This window comes from Oryctolagus cuniculus, chromosome 19 (assembly GCF_964237555.1).
Source record: "Oryctolagus cuniculus chromosome 19, mOryCun1.1, whole genome shotgun sequence".
In the NCBI taxonomy this organism is placed as follows: Eukaryota; Metazoa; Chordata; class Mammalia; order Lagomorpha; family Leporidae; genus Oryctolagus; species Oryctolagus cuniculus.
Genome location: NC_091450.1, coordinates 21,028,085 through 21,051,612, shown reverse-complemented (window position 1 = coordinate 21,051,612; position 23,528 = coordinate 21,028,085). Strand labels below are relative to the sequence as shown.

Here is a 23,528-nt window from a genome sequence, read left to right as displayed (position 1 = left end):
AAACATCTCTCTCTCTGTATCTGCCTCTCTATGACTCTACCTTTCTAATAAATAAATATTTAAAAAATATATTTATAAAAGATGGGGAGAAGAGAGAGGCCTGTTTAAAAGAAAAAAATTATTATTTGGGGTATTTAAAATGTTTGTTTAAAGTTCTAATTTTTCACTTTTCTCTCTTTTCAGAACTGATAGTGCATCAGCCGACCCAGATAATTTAAAATATTCTTCATCCAGAGATAGGGGTGGTTCTTCTTCTTATGGACTGCAACCTTCCAATTCAGCTGTGGTGTCTCGGCAACGGCATGATGATACCAGAGTTCATGCAGACATACAGAATGACGAAAAGGGTATGTATATTTTCTTACTGCTCTGGCATGAATCTTATGTGTCTGTCTCATTCTCTTCTCTATCTCTAACCCTTCCTTTTTCTCTAGTGCGCTCTTTAATATAAACAATATTAAAATATAAATAATAGCTATTATTTCTGAAAACTTTATACATTTTCCCACTTTTTAATTTAAGTTTTTGTACATGTAATAAATGTGGTTTGCTTGCCAAAAAGTACAATACTTTCACTTTGGTCATCCCAACCACTCTCTCTAGACTTCTAAGAGTTCTTAAACACAGCGCAGAATCAACTTAATTTAGTTTTAATTTTTCTGCTTATCTTCTAATGAAAGAAACTGAAAGATGAATTATTTCATGGCAAACAGCACAGGTAAAAGGTAGAAGAAGCAGCAGGGGCTGGTTGAGCAATAGGGTTAGGGTTAGGGTTAGGGTTGGGCAGTGAGATCCTGAACTCTCGGGCATTGATTGAGTGAAGTGAAGAACCTATTAAAATAATGTGAACATTGCTGTTTTCAGGTGGCTACAGTGTCAATGGAGGCTCTGGGGAAAATACTTATGGTCGGAAGTCGTTGGGGCAAGAGCTGAGGGTGAACAATGTGAGCAGCCCTGAGTTCACCAGTGTTCAGCATGGCAGTCGTGCTGTAGCCACCAAAGACATGAGGAAATCACAGGGTAAGGCCTTGACAAGACTCCGCCCCTCTCACATGCCTGCTTCTAATGCCTTGCACGCCACGAGTTGATTAGTAGCACGCGCGAGTAATTCTTTTTTTTTTTTTTTTTTTTTTTTTTTTTTTTGACAGGCAGAGTGGATAGTGAGAGAGAGAGACAGAGAGAAAGGTCTTCCTTTTGCCATTGGTTCACCCTCCAGTGGCCGCCACGGCTGGCGCGCTGTGGCTGGCGCACTGCGCTGATCCGAAGGCAGGAGCCAGGTGCTTCTCCTGGTCTCCCATGGGGTGCAGGGCCCAAGCACTAAGGCCATCCTCCACTGCACTTCTGGGCCACAGCAGAGAGCTGGCTTGGAAGAGGGGCAACCGGGACAGAATCCGGCGCTCTGACCGGGACTAGAACCCGGTGTGCCGGTGCCGCAAGGTGGAGGATTAGCCTAGTGAGCCGCGGCGCCGGCCGCGAGTAATTCTTACTTAAATTGTTTTCCTGTAAATTGTTCATATCCTACAAGAAAGGTTTTTTTTTTACACTTTTAAAAATAACGTTCTCTTAAGATATATATAGAAGATTAGATGAGAATTGAAGCAAGGGTTTCCCCAGTGATCATGAATACTGAATGTATAACGGGCACTTACTGTACCGAGTCCTTGGTAAGTATATGACCCACCCTCTTCTGTGGTTAAATATGGTGATACCGCATTCTGCCTTCTAACACAAGTGCCTTGAAAATTCAGAGGATTATAAACAAAGATAAATTTTTTTTCCTTAAAGGAGAATTTGTTGTATTAGTAAGGCAGAAATTGAAGTGTTTTATTAAAATGCTTTGTTGGATCTAATTATTCTGCACATTTGGTTTGTGCCCACCACTGCTCCCCCACCCCCACATGTATGTGTTATGGGTATCTAGGTGAACATCTTTGTCTTTTCAGCCTTTTGGCTCATGGGTGGGGGGGATATAACTTTAAAAGACATAATTTCCTTTGGGTGAATTTTCATAAGTTAAATGACTAAGTTAAATGCTATTTTTTTTTTTTAAGATTTATTTTTTTATTTGAAAGAGTTACAGACAGAGAGGAGAGGGAGAGGGAGAGAGAGAGAGAGAGGTTTTCCATCCCAGTTGGCTGCAATGGCTAGAGCTGTGCCGATCAGGAGTCAGGAGCTTCTTCCAGGTCTCCCACACGAGTGCAGGGGCCCAAACACTTGGGGCATCTTCTACTGCTTTCCCAGGCCACCCACAGCAGACAGCTGGATCGGAAATTGAGCAGCCTGCTCTTGAACCAGCACCCATATGAGATGCCAGTGGTTCAGGCTAGGACGTTAATCTGCTGCACCACAGTGCCAGCCCCAGTTAAATACTAATATAGATGTTGGTTCCTCTTCCTCACAGGTTCAGAGTTAACACATTTTGCTAGTGACAGAATTGTATATAGAGCATTGATTCCCAACTGCTAACCTAATGGCATTTTCCATATCCATCCTGCTGAAATACTCTGTGGACTAGGAGTTTGTAAAAATCCTGTTCTTTCTCCTCAGATAGGATAATTTCTGTCTATCAATTTATTTTGTCATGCCTTAGAAATGAAACTGTCAGACCTGTTGATTTGTTTATGTACGTATTGACTAGTTATATTGGCACAGCTAAAAAAATTGCTTTAAAAATCTAGTCTTTGAGTGCATCCTTATTCTGTTGCCAGTATTCTTTGCATTCTTGTGACTAAGGGCTAAAGGGAAGAGAGGTCTGTGTTAGCCTCTCTGTAGCTGCAGCATGTCTTGCACACTTGTAGTTAGACACCTGTTTAACTGAATGTGTGCTTGCAGTTTGCCAAAACTTTGTCCTAAAGAAATGATGGTAATATAAAAAAGAAGCTGTTTTCCAGTGGGATACTTGCATGAGAATTCCTCATAAAAAGCATAGGCTTGTTTGTACCCGATTGAGACTTTATCCCAGCCTGTTGAAATGGTTTATTACCTATACCATGCTCTTTCCCTGGGTGTTGAAAACAGTTTAGAATGGACCTGGGCCGGCACTGTGGCTCACTTGATTAATCCTCTGCCTGTGGCGATGGTGCCCCAAGTTCTAGTCCCGGTTGGGGTGCTGGATTCTGTCCCGGCTGCTCCTTTCCAGTCCAGCTCTCTGCTGTGGCCTTGGAAGGCAGTGGAGGATGGCCCAAGTGCTTGGGCCCTGCACCTGCATAGGAGACCAGGAGGAAGCACCTGGCTTCTGGCTTCGGATCGGCACAGCGTGCCGGCCATAGTGGCCATTTGGGGGATGAACCAACAGAAGGAAGACCTCTCTCTCTCTCTCTCTCTCACTCACTCACTATCTAAATCTGCCTGTTAAAAAAAAAAAAAAAAAAAAAAGGACCTGAAAAAATTGGTATCTAAACTGTTGTATGTCTCAACTGGTGCTTTGGAATGAGATGTTCAGTTTGGTTAGGATTATACATTTGTTCTTTCCTTTGGCAGATTTTTTTTTTTTTTGAGGATTTACTGTGTGCTAGGAACTCTGGTGGGGCTTGATTTACAGAGATGAACAAAGGGTGACAGGACCTGCGTTTTTTGAGCTTTTATTGTCCACTGGGATATGATTTTTGATGTACTTTAAAAATGTTTAGGCCATTACATTTCGTTTTCTTTATACTTAATGGGTGCCAACATGTTTATATGTGCAGAGCGATCGATGTCTTACTCTGATGAGTCTCGACTGTCGAATCTTCTTCGGAGGATCACCCGGGAAGATGACAGAGACCGAAGACTGGCTACTGTAAAGCAGTTGAAAGAATTTATTCAGCAACCAGAGAATAAACTGGTTAGTGCAGTATGTGTGGAATTGTTGATGATTTTTGTGTTTCCATAATAAGCTAGATAATGCTGTCTGGAATGGTGTACAAAGGGAAAAGATTTGCTTCTGAGACAAAAAATAAGAGAGGTTTCTTAATCTATATTTTTTGGCCTACAGTATGATGATCTAGAACTTAATATCCTGTAATGTACATTTTATCTACATCTGTCCATTATTGGATCCTCATTGATACCATTTCCAGTTAAGTGCTTTTTATTTTAAATGTTTGTTTTCATCTAATTGAAAGGCAGAGAAACAGAGAGATTGAGAGACACTCTTCTGCTGGTTCACTCCCCAGAATGTATGCAATAGCTGGGTGGAAGCCAGGAGCCTGCAACTCTATCCAGATCTCCCGTATGGGTGGCAGGGTCCCAGGCACTTGGGCTGTCATCTGCTGCCTCCTAGAGTGTGCATTAGCAGGAAACTGGGTCAGAAGAAGGAGAGCACATGAGACTCAAACTGGCACTCCAGTATGGGGTGTGGTGGCTTAACCCACTCTGTCACAATGCCTGCAACACTTTTAATTTTTAACACATTGGGGCCGGCGCTGTGGCATAGCAGGTTAAGCCACTGCCTGCAGTACCAGCATCCCATATGGACCCTGGTTTGAATCCCAGCTGCTCCACTTCTGATCCAGCTCTCTGCAATGGCTTGGGAAAGCAGTAGAAGATGACCCAAGTGTTTGGGCCCCTGCACCTGCATGGGAGACTTGGAAGAAGCTCCTGGCTTCGGATCAGTGCGGTGCCGGCTGTTGCGGCCAACTGAGGAGTGAACCAGCAGATGGAAGACAGCTCTCTCTGCCTCTCCTTCTCTCTGTGTAACTCTGACTTTGAAATAAATAAATCTTAAAAAAATTTTCTTAAAGCACATTTTAGCCTATGGATAATCTTGTTATTAGAGCTTGAAGAAAACAGTCTTGAGTTCCAGGACCAAATGTGTCTATTTTTCATACGTGAAATTGGGGAAATGGCGCATATTTTGGTCATTTGTAAGTTTTGTCTGGTGGCCAAGTTAAGTAAGTGAAAAAGCCCTTTAATAAACAAAGTACAGAAGTAGTTATAAATTTTTCTTCTGCTAAATTAAGAACTTGATATCAAGCAACAGAAGGGCTCAGAGTAGGTTTTTCCCACCCGGTGTTTTCTTTTTTTTTTTTTTTTATCAAGTTTTGAACATGTAGCAAGTTCAAAGAATTTTACAGTGAACTTCCTATACCTACCATCCAAATTTTGTCATTAATATTTTATCATATTGCACTATTACATATTTCTTCCCCCCTCCATTATTCCATTTTTAATGTGTATTTCATAGTAGAGAAAATGTGATTTTTGAGTATAGTTTTCATTGATGATCATGGCTCTTTTGTTTCCTGTAGATGAATTTCTTCATAGTCTGAAAGGAAACTTAAGATATTCCTGATATGCTAATTGGGTGCTGACAATAATAAGGAAATCAAGGTGCTAGCCAGTTATAGTTTGGAGAATAAAACAAGTAAAGAACATAGTATTCTTTTTTTTTTTTTAATAGTATTCTTGAAATATGAATATTGGAAGTTTTTATAAATGTGTGTGTGTTTTTCTTAAGGTACTAGTTAAACAGTTGGATAATATCTTGGCTGCTGTACATGATGTGCTTAATGAAAGGTAACTAATTATAATAATGAATTTATATGGTTTTGAACTGTAGTTTTTATTTTTTCTTAACTTTTATTTAATGAATACAATTTCCAAAGTACAGCTTATGGATTACAATGGCTCCCCCCCCCATTACTTCCCTCCCACCCCCAGCTTTCTCTCCCCTTCCATTCATATCAAGATTCATTTTCAATTCTCTTTATATACAGAAGATCAGTTTAGTATATATTAAGTAAAGATTTCAACAGTTTGCACCCACATAGAAACACAAAGTGAAAAATACTGTTTGAGTACTAGTTATAGCATTCAATCACAATGTACAGCACATTAAGGACAGAGATCCTACATGAGGAGCAAGTGCACAGTGACTCCTGTTGTTGACTTAACAAATTGACACTCTTGTTTGTGGTGTCAGTAATCACCCTAGGCTCTTGTCATGAGTTGCCAAGGCTATGGAGGCCTTTTGAGTTTGCCGACTCTGATCATATTTGGACAAGGTCATAGTCAAAGTAGAAGTTCTTTCCTCCCTTCAGAGAAAGGTACTTCCTTCTTTGATGACCTGTTCTTTCCACTGGGATCTCACTCGCGATCTTTCATTTAGGTGTGTGTGTGGTTTTTTTTTTTTTTTTTTTTTTTTTTTTTTGCCAGAGTATCTTGGCTTTCCATGCCTGAAATACTCTCATGGGCTTTTCAGCCAAATCCAAATGCCTTCAGCGCTGATTCTGAGGCCAGAGTGCTGTTTAGGACATCCACTATTCTATGAGTCTGCTGTGTATCCCACTTCCCATGTTGGATCGTTCTCTCCCTTTTTTATACTGTCAGTTAGTATTTGCAGACACTAGTCTTGTTTATGTGATCCCTTTGACTCTTAGTCCTATCATTATGATCAATTGTGAACAGAAATTGATCACTTGGACTAGTGAGATGGCGTTGGTGCATGCCACCTTGATGGGATTGAATTGGAATCCCCTGGTATGTTTCTAACTCTACCGTTTGGGGCAAGTCTGATTGAGCATGTCCCAAACTGTACATCTCATCCCTCTCTTATTCCCACTCTTATATTTAACAGGGATCACTTTTCAGTTAAGTTTCAACACTTAAGAATAATTCAACCAATAGTATTAAGTAGAACAAACAGAAAAAAAACTACTAAAAGGGATAAAGTTTTAAGTTTGAACTGTAGTGTTTTTTTTTTTTTTTTTTTTTTTTTTTGAAAGGCAGAGTGAACAGTGAGAGGGAGACAGAGAGAAAAGTCTTCCTTTGCCGTTGGTTCACCCTCTAATGGCCTCTGCGGCTGGCGCACTGCGCTGATCCGAAGCCAGGAGCCAGGTGCTTCTCCTGGTCTCCCATGTGGGTGCAGGACCCAAGCACTAGGGCCATCCTCCACTGCACTCCCGGGCCACAGCAGAGAGCTGGACTGGAAGAGGGGCAACTGGGATAGAATCCGGCGCCCCGACTGTGACTAGAACCCAGTGTGCCTACGCTACAGGCGGAGGATTAACCTATTGATCCGCGGCGCACCTGAACTGTAGTTTTTTTATTTATTTTTTTTATTTTTTTGACAGGCAGAGTGGACAGTGAGAGAGAGAGAGACAGAGAGAAAGGTCTTCCTTTGCCATTGGTTCACCCTCCAATGGCCGCTGCGGCCGGCACACCGCGCTGATCCGATGGCAGGAGCCAGGAGCCAGGTGCTTTTCCTGGTCTCCCATGGGGTGCAGGGCCCAAGCACCTGGGCCATCCTCCACTGCACTCCCTGGCCACAGCAGAGGGCTGGCCTGGAAGAGGGGCAACCGGGACAGAATCCGGCGCCCCAACCAGGACTAGAACCCGGTGTGCCGGCGCCGCTAGGCGGAGGATTAGCCTAGTGAGCCGCGGCGCCGGCCTGAACTGTAGTTTTTAGATATTATTTAAAAACATTCAAGGGGATATGCCATTGGTTTTGTTTATGAACATTGGACATGTCACGGGGTCTTCTCATTTTTCTCTATTTATATGTTAATTGCTATTGAATTCAAGTGGAATCCACTTGAATATCTTATTAATTTGCTAATCTGACTAAGTATTGACTTATGGAATGGCATAAAACTCTTGATGCAGACATGAATGAATGATTAATTTTTCTATATCAGAAAATTTTGGAACCACTTAGAAGGAACTCCTTACAAGGGAGCTTCTTTCTTGGGGGAGGGGGAGTAAGAGCCTACTGGTGTTTCCCATAGGTGTATGGAATCATTCTTCATCTAGTAGTTGTCAAACAATTGTGTTGAAGGACACCCAAAACTCACCTCAGCAGACTGCAAACCTAACTGCCTTTTGATAGCTTTGTTTTATCTAGTTACTTATACCTAAGTCAGTGTTGTTATCCTTTTCAACTTACATATTTAAGTATTATCATTTCCTATTTTATGGTCCTAAGGTGTAGATTATCATATAGAAGATAATTGCTTACATTATAGTGTGTTTTATATAATTTACTGCTGTCTTTTTCTCTGAATCATTTCGTGTAGTTTGAGGTGAAATTTGAAACCTGAATTTTAGCATTTTTGGGCCTTTCCTTACTGTTTATAAATAATTAGTTTTGTAAAAGAACATCTAATGTCTGACAAACACTTCTGGGCACTGTAGAATAAACAGAATAGAGTGTATGAGTGGTTGAAACTTGAAGCTTTTATGTATTTTCAACAGAAATTTTTAAAAGTCATTTAAGATGTTCTTTTGTAATTTGTCATTCCTGTCATCTTTGAAAGCTTATGATTTGTGTGTGTGTCTGTTTTGTTTGCATTAAAATAAACAGCAGCAAATTGCTTCAGGAGTTGAGGCAGGAGGGAGCTTGCTGTCTTGGCCTTCTTTGTGCTTCTCTGAGCTATGAGGCTGAGAAGATCTTCAAGTGGATTTTTAGCAAATTTAGCTCATCTACAAAAGATGAAGTTAAACTGCTCTACTTATGTGCCACCTACAAAGCACTGGAGACTGTAGGAGAGAAGAAAGCCTTTTCGTCTGTGATGCAGGTAGGAGCAGCGGGGAGGAGGGAGTGATGCTGTGTTGAGAAGAGAACTGCCCTTCACGCAGTGTCCTTGAGGAGCGTGTGAAGAAAGCAGACTTAGACTAGAGGTCGTCTGCAGATAGTGAATATAATGTAAATAAATGCCTTCCTTCTGACTTGAGTAAAGGATGAACATTAAAGATAGATCTTACTTATTTTTTAACAAAAGATTTTAAATACCAGATGTTTTCTTGTGTGGGAAGATCTGTACACTGTGGAAGCTGTCCTTTGAAGTTAGCTGTGCAGTGGTACAGTGCTTTGCAGGTTGGAAGTGGGAACTCCACGGGGAGACTGCATAGGAGGGAGTTTCACGACTCTCTGAGGGACACAAAAAGTAGACCTCACAACTCTGTCTCACCCTTTTAGAGTTTGGTAATATGTCCAGAATTCTTAATCCTTACTCTAAGTTATGTGAAACAACTATAAGTGAATACCAGCTCTGTTTAGTTTTATATCATCTTTAGGTATGTGAATCTATTAGATTATTCCTTACTTTTAAGTAAAATTTTAAGTACATCTCTCTTCAGCTGTTGTTTTTAAAAATTGGGATATTGATGTGTCTGGAATTTCTGATCTCTTTTTTAATGATTCATAAAATGTTTTATTTTGGGTAAGTAGGTTCCCCCTCTCACCTTCTTTTTCTAAGCAGATAAAAGGAAGTTTTGCCTCTTTAAAAATGTGCTTCTCCTAGGGTTATAGAGGTTATGAGAAAAATTTTGTGGAAATGTGAGAAAATATAGCTAAATAACGTGATCAAATTTACTTACTGTGTATACCATCTTTATATTTGGAACATTTCTCCTATTTAAAAAAATTTCAAATTCACAGGAAAACAGATGGGATATTACAATAAATACCCATATACTTTTCACCTAGATTATTACTTATTAAAATTGTTATTTCTGGTCGGCGCCACAGCTCAATAGGCTAGTCCTCTGCCTGCGGTGCCAGCACACCAGGTTCTAGTCCCGGTCGGGGCGCCGGATTCTGTCCTGGTTGCCTCTCTTCCAGTCCAGCTCTCTGCTGTGGTCCAGGAGTGCAGTGGAGGATGGCCCAAGTGCTTGGGCCCTGCACTCCATGGGAGACCAGGAGAAGCACCTGGCTCCTGCCTTCGGATCAGCGCGGTGCGCTGGCAGCAGCATGCTGGCTGCAGCAGCCATTGGAGAATGAACCAACGGCAATGGAAGACCTTTCTTTCTGTCTCTCTTTCTCACTGTCCACTCTGCCTGTCAAAAAAAAAAAGTTATTTCTATGCACAGGTACACACACATATACTTTATTGTTGAACCATTTTGAAGATGAATTACACATTATAACAGTTAACCCAATAATATATTTTTTTAAAGATTTATTTATTTGAAAGGCCGAGTTATAGAGAGGCAGAGGCAGAGCAAGAGGAAGGTCTTCCATCTACTGGTTCACTCCCCAGATAGGTGCAATGGCCCAAGCTGCACCATTCTGAACTCGGGATCTTCCTCCGGGTCTCCCACATGGGTGCAGGGGTCCAAGGACTTGGGCCATCTTCTGCAGGCCACAGCAGAGAGCTGGATTGGAAATGGAGCAGCCAGGACTTGAACCAGCACCCATATGAGATAATGGCAACCTAGACAATGGCTTTACCTGTTTTGCCATAGCGCCAGCCCCATCCCCATAATATTTCAATATGTATATCCTAAGGCTATCCTTTATAACAACAGTAATTATTATCAGAATAAGCACATTAATTTTATTGAATATATATTCAGATCTTTGCAGTTGTTCCTAAGGCATCTGTTACAGCTTTGTGTTTCTTCTGACCCAGGATCCCATCAAGATTCAGGCATTGTCTTTGTGGTGTGCTATTTTTTTTGAAAGGCAGAGTGAATGAGAGGAAGACAGAGAGAGAGAGAGAACGAGAACGAGAACCTGCATGTTCATATGTTGCGCCATGCTAATCCCAATTGAAGCAAATTTGATCTAAAGGATATTCATGAAAAATTTGCTCTTTATTTTGAATTGAAAGTAGTTGTGATATGTTAAGAAAACAGTTGGTGTAGAACATCTTTTTATGCTTGAGAAATACCTTTAATCATAGTTGGTGTTAAAGGGAGTACTTAGAAATAATGTAAACAACTTAGGACTAATGTTAACTCATGTTAGAGCAAACGGTATTTGTTTTTAGCGTAACACCTTAAAGGAATGATATGTTAGTAAAAAATTTTTGAACTGAATCTATAGAAGTTTTCTTCAATATCATAATTAGCTTTAGATAGAGTCACTAGTAAGTAGTGAACCCAATTTTCTTGTTTTCTGTATTTATTGAATGTTCATAGTTTATAACTTTTATTTTCAAGCTCGTAATGACCAGCCTGCAGTCCATTCTTGAAAATGTGGATACACCAGAATTACTTTGCAAATGTGTTAAATGCATTCTTTTGGTGGCTCGATGTTACCCTCATATTTTCAGCACTAACTTTAGGGTGAGTTCCCCACTTCTTTTTTCAGACAATGGGGTAAGGATATGATTGTGTGAGGAAGTGGAAAATCAGAAAAACAATACTTCTGCTATTTTGAATGTAATCAATATTTTTGTAAAATACCACCTTTTTTTCTTCTTACATTAATACCTTAAAATATTTATTTAGCTTTTAAAAAGCATTATACGGTCTTAAAATTTGATTTATTTCTTTGAAAAGCAGAGAGATATCTCCCACCTGCACATTCACTCCCCAAGTCCCTGCAACAGCCAGGACTGGGCCAGGCCCAAGCAAAGAGCCTGGAGCCAGGAACTCCATCCAGTTCTTTTAAGTGGGTGGCAGAAACCCAAGTATTGGACCATCACCTGCTGCCTCCTAGGGTCTGCATTAGTGGCAAGTTGTATAGGAAGCTGAGGTGGCAGTCCATCTCCGGCACTCTGATATGGGATGTCGGTGTCCCAAGTGGTAGCTTAACCTGCTGAGCCAGAATATCTTCCCACCTTAAGATATTTAAAAGAAAATATTTCATCAGTGTCATAAATGCAGATCCTTTATTCTTATACACCTCCCCTCTTCCTATAATGTCAAATACATAGAATATAGACTCTTTTTAGAATCTTCTACTGTGAAATGGTCCATAGGTGGAATATCAGTAAGACCTTAACATGACTGACAACCTCTTTCTCTGTTTCCATTAAGGATACGGTTGATATATTGGTCGGATGGCACATAGATCATACCCAGAAACCTTCGCTCACACAGCAGGTATCTGGTAAGTCTTTTCAGCATATGGCATACTATGGGAAGGAGTGCTGAGCCCCTGAAGATGAGCTGTTAGTACTGTATCTATAATAATCCAAGAAAGCTAATTACTTCAAGGAAACTTTGTGTAATTAGTAGTAGATTGGGAGAATAAGTGTGGATTGTGACTTTTTCCTTTTTTTTATAATTATTAAAAGATTAACTTAGAGAATTGGTATAAACCATAGTTTTTCTTTTTTTGACTTTTAAGTGAATGAATAGCACAGCACATTTGCTGTATTTCCACTTGTTTTAGGTGTTATAGTAAAGTTTTTTTTTTTTTTAAATATTTATTTATTTGAAAGATGGAGTTACAGAGAGGCAGAGAGAGAGAGAAAGAGAAATCTTCCATCTGCTGGTTCACTCCACAGATGGGCACAATGGCTGGAGCTAGGCTGATTTGAAGCCAGGAGCCACGAGCATCTTCCAGGTTTCCCATTTGGATGTGCAGGGGCCCAAGGCCTTGGGCCATCTTCTACTGTTTTCCCAGGCCATAGCAGGGAGCTGGATCGGAAGTGGAGCAGCCGGGATTCAAACCAGTGCCCGTATGGGATGCTGGTACTACAGGCAGTGGCTTTACCTGCTACACCACAGCACTAGTCCCTGTAGTACAGTTCTGAAAGTAGGATATGCTGGTGAGAGCAGTTCGTCTCATTACCACTGGGAAAATGACTGTACACCTTTGATATAGTTCTGGATTAGAAAGCCAGGCTGGGCTGGTGCCACGGCTCACTAGGCTAATCCTCCGCCTGTAGTGCCGGCACCCCGGGTTCTAGTCCCGGTCAAGGCACCGGATTCTGTCCCGGTTGTTCCTCTTTCAGTCCAGCTCTCTGCTGTGGCCCTGGAGTGCAGTGGAGGATGGCCCACGTCCTTGGGCCCTGCACCCGCATAGGAGACCAGGGGAAGCACCTGGCTCCTGGCATCAGATCAGCACAGTGCGCCGGCCGTAGTGGCCATTGGGGGGTGAACCAATGGAAAAAGGAAGACCTTCCTCTCTCTCTCCCTCTCTCACTCTCACTGTCTACTCTGCCTGTCAAAAAAAAAACCAAAACAAACAAACAAAAAAAAAAAAAAAAAAAAAAAAAAAACAGGCTTGTGGTGGATTGTGGCATTTTAGTCTTAAGTCATTATATGTAGTGACAGTAAGGATTGTCAACTATGAATTATGAGAATCTGGGACTTCAAGTTTCAATAGAATGTTCATTTCTTTTTTTCTCTAAAGATTTGTTTGTTTTTATTTATTTGAAAGTCAGTTACATAGAGAGAGGAGAGACAGAGAGGTCTTCCATCCACTGGTTTACTCCCCAATTGACTGCAATAGCTAGAGCTGCACCGATCCGAAGCCAGGAGCTTCCTCCGAATCTCCCATGCGGATATAGGGGCCCAAGGACTTTGGCCATCTTCTACTGCTTTCCTAGGCCATAACAGAGAGCTGGATTGGAAGTGGAGCTGCTGGGACTGGATCTGGCACCCATACGGGATGCTGACACTGTAGGCGATGGCTTTACCCACTATCCACAGCACCAGCCCCAAGAACGTTCATTTCAGCAACATAAAAAAGGCATTGGTTATTCAGTTAAGCATATTTATGCTGGCAGGCACATTTTAAGGGCCAACAACTTGAAAATTAGAAACCTTAAAACAAGGCTCTCAGATTCTTTAAATTTGGATTTATTTATGTTTAACTTGAAAATTATTTTTCTCTCAAAATTTCCTCTGATTCCTAGGGTGGTTGCAGAGTTTGGAGCCATTTTGGGTGGCTGATCTGGCATTTTCCACCACTCTTCTTGGTCAGTTTCTAGAAGACATGGAGGCATATGCTGAGGTGCGTGTATTAAAAGCTGTTATTTCTTTTTTAATCTTTTCATTAAAGAATGATTTGCTTTTTATTTATTTGAAAGGCTTAGTTAAGAGATCGATCTTCCATTCGCTGATTCACTCCCCAAATGGCCACAATGGCTAGGACTGGGCCAAGATGAAGCTAGGAACCTGTGCTTCTTCTGCACCATGTGGGTGCAGGGGACCAAAGACTTGAGCCATCCTCCACTGCCCTCCCAAGATGCATTAGTAGGGCTTTAGATCGAAAGCGGAATAGCTGTGTCTTGAACAGACTCTGTATGGCATGCTGGTGCCGCAAGCTGAGCTTTAATATGCTGTGCCACAATCCTAGCCCCATGAAAGCTGTCATTTCTTTAAATCTCAGTTAAGGAGAAAATCCTAAACAGTGCTAGATGTATTTTAAAATAATTTACACTATCTGACATTTAAGCAGAAATTATAAGACCATCGCATTATTTCATTTTTTGTTTTTTCAAATGTTTGTAGGTTACTAGCAGTTACCAAGAAGAGAAAGGAAAATTGCGGACTTAATATTTTGCAAAATGAAATACTCAGTAGCTGATATTTTTCTGAAGGCATTTTCTATGATTCATCCATATCTTTTGTTACCAAAAGAGTCTTAAAAATAGGAGAAATTGGGGTTGTGTTTTAAAGTGCACATTTTCTCCTCACATGTATATGGGACCCTGAATGATGCATGGAGGACCCACCTTGGCTGTAGCCGCCTGGGCAGTTGTGTGAGAGTAGTGTGGCAGCTTCAGGGGGCCACGGAAGCCCCTTTTATTGGTGGTTGGCTTTCCTCTCTGCACCCCACTGCTATGGCTTAGCTCTATGCCATCTCCTGTTGGAACTTCGCCATGTTTCTCTGTATTCATGTGTACTGTGACTCTTGTTTGGTGTTCAAGGCTCCCATAAAAATTTAGCTTCATCTTTTCTTTATGTTTTTGCTACTTTTAACTGTACCTCTCAGTTTGCTGTCTTCCAGAGGAGAACATAGCACTCTTACTGTACACTGTTTCTCCATCCCTACTCCCAGCGTGTCTTTGTAAAGCTGATATGCTTCTCAGAAACCATCTATTTTAGTTTGCTGAGACTCTTCCCTTTGGTATCCATAAGATCTATTTTTCTTGTGTTACCTTGCCACTTAGTTATATTTAGATAATTATTCATTCTAGTATCCCATTTTTTGGCTAGTATTTTCTTTTGAGTATATTTTATTTCCTCAACTAGATTATTAAACAGACCTTAAAATTTTTTGGGAAAGATGGAGTTAGTTCATTCTTCCGTCCGCTGGTTCACTCCTCACGTGTCTGCAACAGTCAGTGCTAGTCCAGGCCAAAGCCAGGAACCGGAGTTTCGTCCGTGTCTCCCACGTGGGTGGCAGGGGCCCAAACACTCAGGCCATCTTCCACTGCTTTTTCCCAGGCTATTAGCAGGGAGCTGGATCAGAAGTGGAGCAGCCAGGACATAAACCGGCACTCGTATGGGATGCTGGCATTGCAAGCAGAGGTTTCACTTGCCATGCCACAGTGCCGGCCCTGAGGTCTTAAAATTTTATAAATCCCCTCGCACTTTGCCCTTCCAGTGTGTAGTGTTGGTATGGAGCACTGTTGGTATGGAGTACTTATTATTGAGTTGAGTGGCTCAGAGAATACCCACAGTGAGATTTTAGCAGAAACCAGTTGAGGAATGGTAAGTTTATGGCTCTGTTTGTACCCATTTGTGACCATTTTATATGTATGAAAATTTAGTCTTCCCCAGCTCCTGATTTTCTTTAATCTGATGGGGTTAATACTGGCTTACTTAAATAATAGAGGTAAAACTCCTTTTATATCATTAGAGTCATCTGTTTCCTTTTCTCATAGGTTGAATCCTGTTAATTTGTTAAAATCTATTATGAAGTTAATTGACTTAAAAATTAGGATCTTTAAAATTTAATCATTTTCAGATATTAATTTATTTTATTTGAGAGGAGAGACTGAGAGAGCCTCCCATCTATCTACTGGTTCGCTTGCAGAGTGCCTGGGAGCCAGGGACCCAACTGTTTGAGCCAGTTGTCCCCCAGAATGTGGAAAGTTTGAACTGGTTGTCTCCCAGAGCATGCATTAGAAGGAATCTGTAATTGGGTGTGGAGCTGGGATCGGAACCCAGGCACTCTGAGACTGAATGTGAGTGAACCAAGCAGTATCTTAGTTGTGGTACCAAACACCTGCCCCTGGATCTAAATTATTTTTTAATTAACACATAGTAATTGTACATATTTATAGTGATATTATATGTGTACAGTACGTAATGATCAAATGGGTGATTAGCATTTCTGTCTTATCATTTCTTTGTTTGGAACCTTTCAGCTCCTTTCTTCTGGTTCTTCCTTCTCAAATATAGGTTATTGTCTGTTTTTTCTTTTTAAAAGCAATGTACTATTTAAATAAGAATGCTGTGAATTCACATCTAGGACCTCAGCCATGTGGCCTCTGGTGAATCTGTGGATGAAGATGTTCCTCCTCCATCAGTGTCATTACCAAAGCTGGCAGCTCTTCTCCGGGTATTTAGTACTGTGGTGAGGAGCATTGGGGAACGCTTCAGCCCAATACGGGGTCCTCCAATTACTGAGGCATATGTAACAGATGTAAGTGTCTTTGGGTATTTCAGATGTGGTTCAAGAATAGAGTTGTTTTGTGTTTTAAATGGTTCTCTTTATGAATTATATTATTAATCTTTCATTTGTTTAGCATGTGTATATTTGCATCTGGCTACCTGAATAGCCAGAAAAACAGGGAATCTTACTTACTCCATATTCTTCCCATTCCATCTCACAACCCCAGGAAGAAAAGGCCACTACAGTTTGAAATGTCTATGAACTTTTCTGTCAGGAGATTCTGTTTAGGTCCATTTAGTCCTAATTTTTAATATTTACATTTTAAAAATTTCATATATATATCTTTTGAAAAATTTATTTTTTAGAAAAAGGCAGAGGTAGAGAGAAAAAGGTCTTCCTTCTGCTGGTTCACTCCCCAGATGGCCACAATGGCCAGAGCTGGGCCTCTCTGAAGCCAGGAGCTTCTTCCAGGTCTCCTACGTGGGTGCAGGGGCCCAAGGATTTGGGCCATCTTCCACTGCTTTCCCAGACCATAGCAGAGAGCTGGATTCGAAGTGGAGCAGCCAGGACTTGAACAAGTGCCCATATGGGATGCTGGCACTGCAGGCAGCAGCTTTACTTGCTATGCCACAGTGCCAGCCCCACAATTTCCTTTTTTTTTTTTTTTTTGACAGGCAGAGTAAGACAAACAGAGAGAAAGATATTCCTTTTTTCCGTTGGTTCACCCCCCAAATGGCTGCTACGGCTGGCACACTGCGCCGATCCAAAGCCAGGGGCAGGTGCTTCCTCCTGGTCTCCCATGTGGGTGCAGGGCCCAAGGCCTTGGGCCATCCTCCACTGCCTTCCCGGGCCACAGCAGAGAGCTGGACTGGAAGAGGAGCAACCAGGACAGAATCTGGCACCCCAACCAAGACTAGAATCCCTGTGTGCCGGCACCGCAGGTGGAGGATTAGCCTAGTGAGCTGCGGCACCGCCACAATTTCATATTTTTAAAAATAAATTTGCTCCATTTAGTTTTTCAACATTAAGAATAACACATTCAGTAAGCTCCCCAAAAAATAATTTTCCCTTTGGCAGGATGAATCTCATATCTTTACAAGATTTCATAGTGTGACATCAAGGAATACAAAGACATATGTGTTTAACACACAGCTTAGTCTGAGGTGAGTTGTAAGAGACAGCTAAATTGCCCTATACTCCAGCAGCCCCAAACATTCATGGCACCGTAATACAGTCCACTGCGTGGTTCTGTGTGATGTATGTTAGGTGTGAACTTCAGGCATTGCACTGAGCTTGCATAAGAAGGGAGAAGCATGGGTGATACAGCCATAAAAGATCTAATCTAAATGATTAAATTTACCATTAGGATGTAGCTTGGGCTATTAGGATAACTCACTTTTGTTGAACACATTGCTAAATAAAATAGGATATTAATTAAATATAACTCAAATGTATTTGAACAGAAATGTCAGAATTTAAAACCAGCTTGTTGATATTTTAAACCTGGTTAAAATGGTTTAATATCTTTGTATCATTTTTGCTATTTAAAGAGTAGTTGTCTAAAGATTGTTGGAGTTGAAACAAAGGCAGCTAACCTAGATCTAAAACAAAGGGAGGGGAACATAATCACTTTTCAGAATAGTTACAAATTGAATTTATTCTTTCATGATGCTATTTTAGACCTTTCCAAATGATTTTAAGAAAACCAACATACAGGGTAAAAATAATGAAGTGGTTGTTGAATAATACAGAAATACTTTTCAGCAGTTTTTTTCTCCTTTTTCTTAAGTTACTTTTTACCAGAAATTTGGTACATAAATATTGACCATTATAAATCACTGGGATTTTTTTTAATGTGGGAAATAATGAGAATTTTCTTTTATGAGATTATAAATTGATAAGCCTAAGAATACTTAAGTTTTCAAAAGAGATCATCAGGACATGAACATCAGTAAGCTTCAATGATTAGAAATTTTTAGTTTGAAGAATGATTACCAGAAGCCCAAGAGCTAGAGTATAATAAGTGTTGGCAGATTATTTCCATGGTTAATACTGTTACTGTTACTGTTTCAAATTCTCATGTATTTGAGCCAGTTAGTGACTTTGGGGAGAAAGGAAGTGAATAGAAGGGAAATAGTGGATGGGAAATTCCGTTTCCTGTCACATAGTTCTGAGGAATTTTTTGCCATGATCATTCTGCATATTGTACTAGAGATAATATTCAGCTCCTGAGCACTACAGTATTAAGACTGCTGACAAGGCAGTCAGTTTTCAGTTGAAACTGCATTAAATAGAAAATATTATCTTGTTCTGTGGAAGCATGTGAATTTTTTTAAAAAGCTGCTTGTTTTCCCCATTTGCAGGTTCTGTACAGAGTAATGAGATGTGTGACGGCTGCAAACCAAGTGTTTTTTTCTGAGGCTGTGTTGACAGCTGCTAATGAGTGTGTTGGTGTTTTGCTCGGCAGCTTGGATCCTAGCATGACTATACATTGTGACATGGTCATTACATATGGATTAGACCAGCTGGAGAACTGCCAGACTTGTGGTACCGATTATGTCATCTCGGTCTTGAATTTACTCACATTGGTATGTAATTGTTCTTTTTTATTGCTTTCTAATATGTTGATTTATCCAGGCCATTACATTTGAAATATGTGGAAGAAAGAAGGGCTTGGCTTTGTTTTGGGGGAGGGGGAGTACATTAATCAGTCTTCGTGTAATCTAATATGCTTTTTTTTCTGGTATCTGTTTGCTTTTAGAGTTTGATAGTGTAGCTTAACATCATGTTTCATCCCAGACTGTCCAGCTCCTGATCCTATTTGAGATGGTGTTGTTTAACCATTTTGGAAGGCCCTGTTATATTTTGTTTCCCATGCAAAACTTCTCTTATTCCTTTAATTTCTTAACCATAAGTATTCCCTCTTCCCCTTTTATTATGGACATTATGAAGAACATAAGGAAAAGGAGAGTGTAATGAACCTCTGCATCCTTAACCCTGAGCTGCTCTAATGAGAAGCGCATGTCCATCTGGTCCGTCTGCACTGCAGACGCTGCCTCCACCTTGCCCCTCCACCTCCAGCTGGGCTATTTTAAAGCAAATTCTAGATGACATTCTGCTGAGCATTTCCGCCAACATTACACCTCTTTTGCCAGTGTAATAAAACGCCCATGTTTAAGTGTAGAATACATGTATCCTCTTGAGTTGTCTAAACATATTAATGTCACAGTGCTAAGGTCTTAGGATATAGGTTAGATATGATTTTTCTAAAGTAATGGATTTTATTTATTTATTTATTTATTTTAAAAGACTTACTAATTTATTTGAGAGGCAGAACTACAAACAGAGAGAGGTCTTCCATCTGATGGTTTACTTCCAAAATGGCTGCAACAGCCAAAGCTGGGGTAATCCGAAGCCAGGAGCCAGGAGCTTCTTTCTGCCACGTGGGTGCAGGGGCTCAAGCACTTGGGCCATTTTCCACTGCTTTCCCAGGCCTTCAGCAAGGAGCTGGATAGAAAGTGGAGCAGCTAGGACATGAACCGGTGCCCCTATAGGGTGCTGGCTGTGCAGGCAGAGGCTTAACCTACTATGCCATAGTGCCAGCCCAGTAGACTTTATTTTTTAGAGCAGTTTCTCAGTTTGCAGAAAGTCAAGGTCACATGTCTGCTTCTTCCATCCTCCAGCAGTCTCCCTTATTGTTGACATCTACATTTGTTAACAGCTGATGAACACAGGTTGACACATTATTATTATTATTATTATTATTATTAAGTTTACTGCTTACTTTACAGTTCACTCACTGTTGTACATTCTGTGGGGTTCGACAACTGTATAATCAAGTGTTTCTGCTATTGCAGTGCCATAGAGGATACCTTCAGTGCCCTTTTTAAAAATGATTTGTGTTCTCTGTACTTACCTCACTCTCAATTCTTTGGCAACTCCTGATCGTTGTTGTGTTCATAGTTTTTCTTTTCTAAAATCTGATAGTTGTAGTTATGTTATATTTAGCTTTTTTAGATTGGCGTCTTCCACTTAGCAACATGCATTTAAGGTCTCATGTTTTGCGGAGACTTGATAAACTGATTTTTTTTCTTTTAGGTTGTGGAACAAATAAATACAAAACTGCCATCATCATTTGTGGAAAAACTCTTTATACCATCATCTAAACTATTACTTTTGCGTTATCATAAAGAAAAAGAGGTAAGTGACATACTGACACATTTGTAATGACTTTTTGTTGTTGTTGTTGTTACTACAACTGGTCTTCACTTCCTTCAGCCTTAACCTTTCTTTTTTCTTTTAAGATTTATTTATTTACTTGAAAGAGTTACACAGAGAGAGTAGGAGAGAGAGAGAGAGAGAGAGAGAGGGGGGTCTTCCATCTGTTGATTTACTCCCCAGTTGGCTGCAATGGCCGGAGCTTTGCCGATCCAAAGCCATGAGCCGGGAGCCTTCTCTGGGTCTCCCATGTGGGTACAGGAGCCCAAGGACTTGAGCCATCTTCTACTGCTTTCCCAGGCCATAGAGAGAGCTGGATTGGAAGTGGAGCATGTAAAATAAATACTAAAAAAATTTTGTAAGGGTCAAATGAGCAGTTTTTTTTTTTAAGTTAAACAGAACTGCTATGTATGTTGTAAATAAAAATTATTAGCTTATCAACTAAATCCAAATAAAATTATAAAGTTTCTAAATGAATCTAAGAAAACCATTCTTAAACTTTTGTTTACACATTTTTTCTAAGATTTATTTATTTATTTGAAAAGTAGAGTTGTAGAGAGGGAGGGGAGAGAGGAAGAGAGTGAGATCTTCCACCTTCTGGTTCATCACCCCAATGGCCATAGTGGTCAAGGCTGGCCCAGCCTGAAGGCAGGAGCCTGGAACTCCATCTGTGTCTCTTAACATGGGTGGCAGGGGTCCAGGTACTTGGGCCATCTTTTGCTTCTTTCCTAGGCAATTAGTAGGGATCTGGATTGGAAATGGAGCAGCTGGGATTCAAATCAGTGCTTATATGGGATGCCAGTGTTGCAGGTGGCAGCTTGACCTCCTGTGCCACAATGCTGGTCCCAGCTTTCTAGATTTCTCTTGTTTAAGATTTAAATCATTCATTTGAAAGGCAGAGTTAAACAAAGAGAGAGGGAGGAGGCAGAGATCTTTCATCCACTGATTCACCCTCCAAATGGCCTCAACTTTTGAAACTGGGCTCATCCGAAGCCAGGGGCCAGGAGCTTCTTCTGGATCTCTCATGTGGGTTGCAAGGGCTCAAGCACTTGATATCTTCTGCTGCTGTCCCAGGCTACTAGCAAGGAGCTGGATTGGAAGTAGAGCAGCTGAGTCTAGGACTGGCACCCATATAGGAGCTGGCATCACAGGCAGAGGCTTAACCTGCTATCCCACAAAGCTGGCCCCTCCTTTCTAGATGTTAAAAAAGCTGGCTCTAGGGGCTGGTGCTAAGGCTTGGTGGGTAAGGCCACTGCCGGTAGTGCCGGCATCCTATATGGGCGCTGGTTCGAGTAACAGCTGCTCAATTTGGATCCATCTCTCTGCTATGGCTGGGAAAGCAGTAGAAGGTAGCCCAGATCCTTGGGCCCTAGCACCCATGTGGGAAACCTGGAAGAAGCTCCTTGCTCCTGGCTTCTGATTGGCCTAGGTCCGGCTGTTGCAGCCATCTGGGGAGTGAACCAGCAGATGTTAGACCTCTCTCTTTTTCTCTCTTCCTCTGCTTCTCTGTAACTCTGCCTTTCAAATAAATAAATAAACCTTAAAACAAACAAACAAACATACAAAAACCCTGCCTCTCCTATGTTTGCTTCCCAAAGATATTTTTCTCCTCCCAAAAATTAAGATCTTGGCTGACATTGTGGCGCAGCGGGTTAACGCCCTGGCATGAAGTGCCGGCATCCCATATGGGTTCCAGTTCTACTCCTGGCTGCTCCTCTTCTGATCCAGCTCTCTGCTATGGCTTGGGAAAGCAGTAGACGATGGCCCAAGTGCTTGGGCCCCTGCACCCGCATGGGAGACCCAGAAGAAGCTCTTGGCTCCTGGCTTTGGATTGGCACAGCTCCGGCCCTTGCGGCCATTTGGGGAGTGAACCAGCGGATGGAAGACCACTCTCTCTGTCTATCTCTCTCTGTAACTCTTTCTTTCAAATAAATAAATAAAATAAATCTTTTTAAAAAATTAAGATCTTAGGGGCTGGCATTGTGGTATAGTGGGTAATCTGCCACCTTTAATGCTGATATCCCATATGGGCACTGGTTTGTGTTCGGCTGCTCCACTGCTGATGTAGCTCCCTGCTAATGGCCTGGGAAAAGCATTTGAAAGTGGCCCAACTACTTTTGCCCATGCCACCCATGTGTGAGACCCCGATGAAACTCCTGGTCTTGGCTTGGCTCTGCCCTGACAGTTGGGGCACTTGGCTAGTGAACCAGTGGATGGAAGATTTCTCTCTCTCTCCCTCCCTCAGTGTAGCTCAGACTTTCAAATAAAAAAATAAATCTTAAAAAGAAAAATTAGGACCTTGGATGTTTTGGACAGTTAATGCATCAATTCTTTCTTAACAAAAGATTCATTTGTTTGAAGGGCAGAGTTAGAAGGAGAGAAAGACACACATCATCCATCTGCTGGTTCACCTCCCAAACGGAGTAATACTGAGCTGGGCCAGGCTGAAGCCAAGAGTCTGGAACTCCACTTGGATCTCCCATGTGGTTGGTAGAAGCCCATAGTTGTGGCATCTTTCACTGCTTCCCCAAGTGCATTAGCAGGGAGCTGGGCCAGCAGTGGATTAGCTGGGATTCTAACTGGTGCCTGTTTGAGAGGGCAGTGTCACAGACATGGTTTAACACGTTGTGCTACAGCACCAGTTCCGAATTTATCAATCTGAAATTGAGTTGCTTCACCAGCACAATGTAGATAGTGGTTTGTTTCCTGTATAATTGTGGTTTTATCTTCATTTGGTTGTAACTTTATTCTGAATTTTCTTTTTTAGGTTGTTGCTGTAGCCCATGCTGTATATCAAGCAGTGCTCAGCTTGAAGAATATTCCTGTTTTGGAGACTGCCTATAAATTAATTTTGGGAGAAATGACTTGTGCACTGAACAACCTGCTACATAGTCTACAACTTCCTGATGCCTGCTCTGAAATAAAACATGAAGCTTTTAAGAATCATGTATTCAATGTAGACAATGCAAAATTTGTGGTTATATTTGACCTTAGTGCCCTGACCACAATTGGAAATGCCAAAAACTCGCTAATTGGGGTGAGCCATTTTTTATTGCATTTTTTTTAAAGATTTTATTTATTTATT

General features: G+C 41.1%; 1 protein-coding gene across 3 annotated transcripts in view; it reads left to right on the top strand.

The window, feature by feature from the left end:
• SMG1 (SMG1 nonsense mediated mRNA decay associated PI3K related kinase) overlaps positions 1 to 23,528 on the top strand; it is a 113,051-nt gene that overhangs the window by 29,779 nt on the left and 59,744 nt on the right. For 2 of the 3 annotated variants that reach the window (XM_051847483.2, XM_051847482.2), the window contains 12 exons: positions 184 to 347; positions 865 to 1,020; positions 3,687 to 3,823; positions 5,438 to 5,496; positions 8,282 to 8,495; positions 10,864 to 10,989; positions 11,686 to 11,758; positions 13,515 to 13,612; positions 16,082 to 16,255; positions 18,589 to 18,813; positions 20,324 to 20,425; positions 23,211 to 23,480. In XM_051847483.2, the coding sequence (XP_051703443.2) occupies positions 184 to 347; positions 865 to 1,020; positions 3,687 to 3,823; positions 5,438 to 5,496; positions 8,282 to 8,495; positions 10,864 to 10,989; positions 11,686 to 11,758; positions 13,515 to 13,612; positions 16,082 to 16,255; positions 18,589 to 18,813; positions 20,324 to 20,425; positions 23,211 to 23,480 (1,798 nt within the window). Of the gene's footprint in view, positions 1 to 183; positions 348 to 864; positions 1,021 to 3,686; positions 3,824 to 5,437; positions 5,497 to 8,281; positions 8,496 to 10,863; positions 10,990 to 11,685; positions 11,759 to 13,514; positions 13,613 to 16,081; positions 16,256 to 18,588; positions 18,814 to 20,323; positions 20,426 to 23,210; positions 23,481 to 23,528 lie in introns of those variants that run through there. The other variant, XM_051847484.2, reaches the window with a different exon arrangement.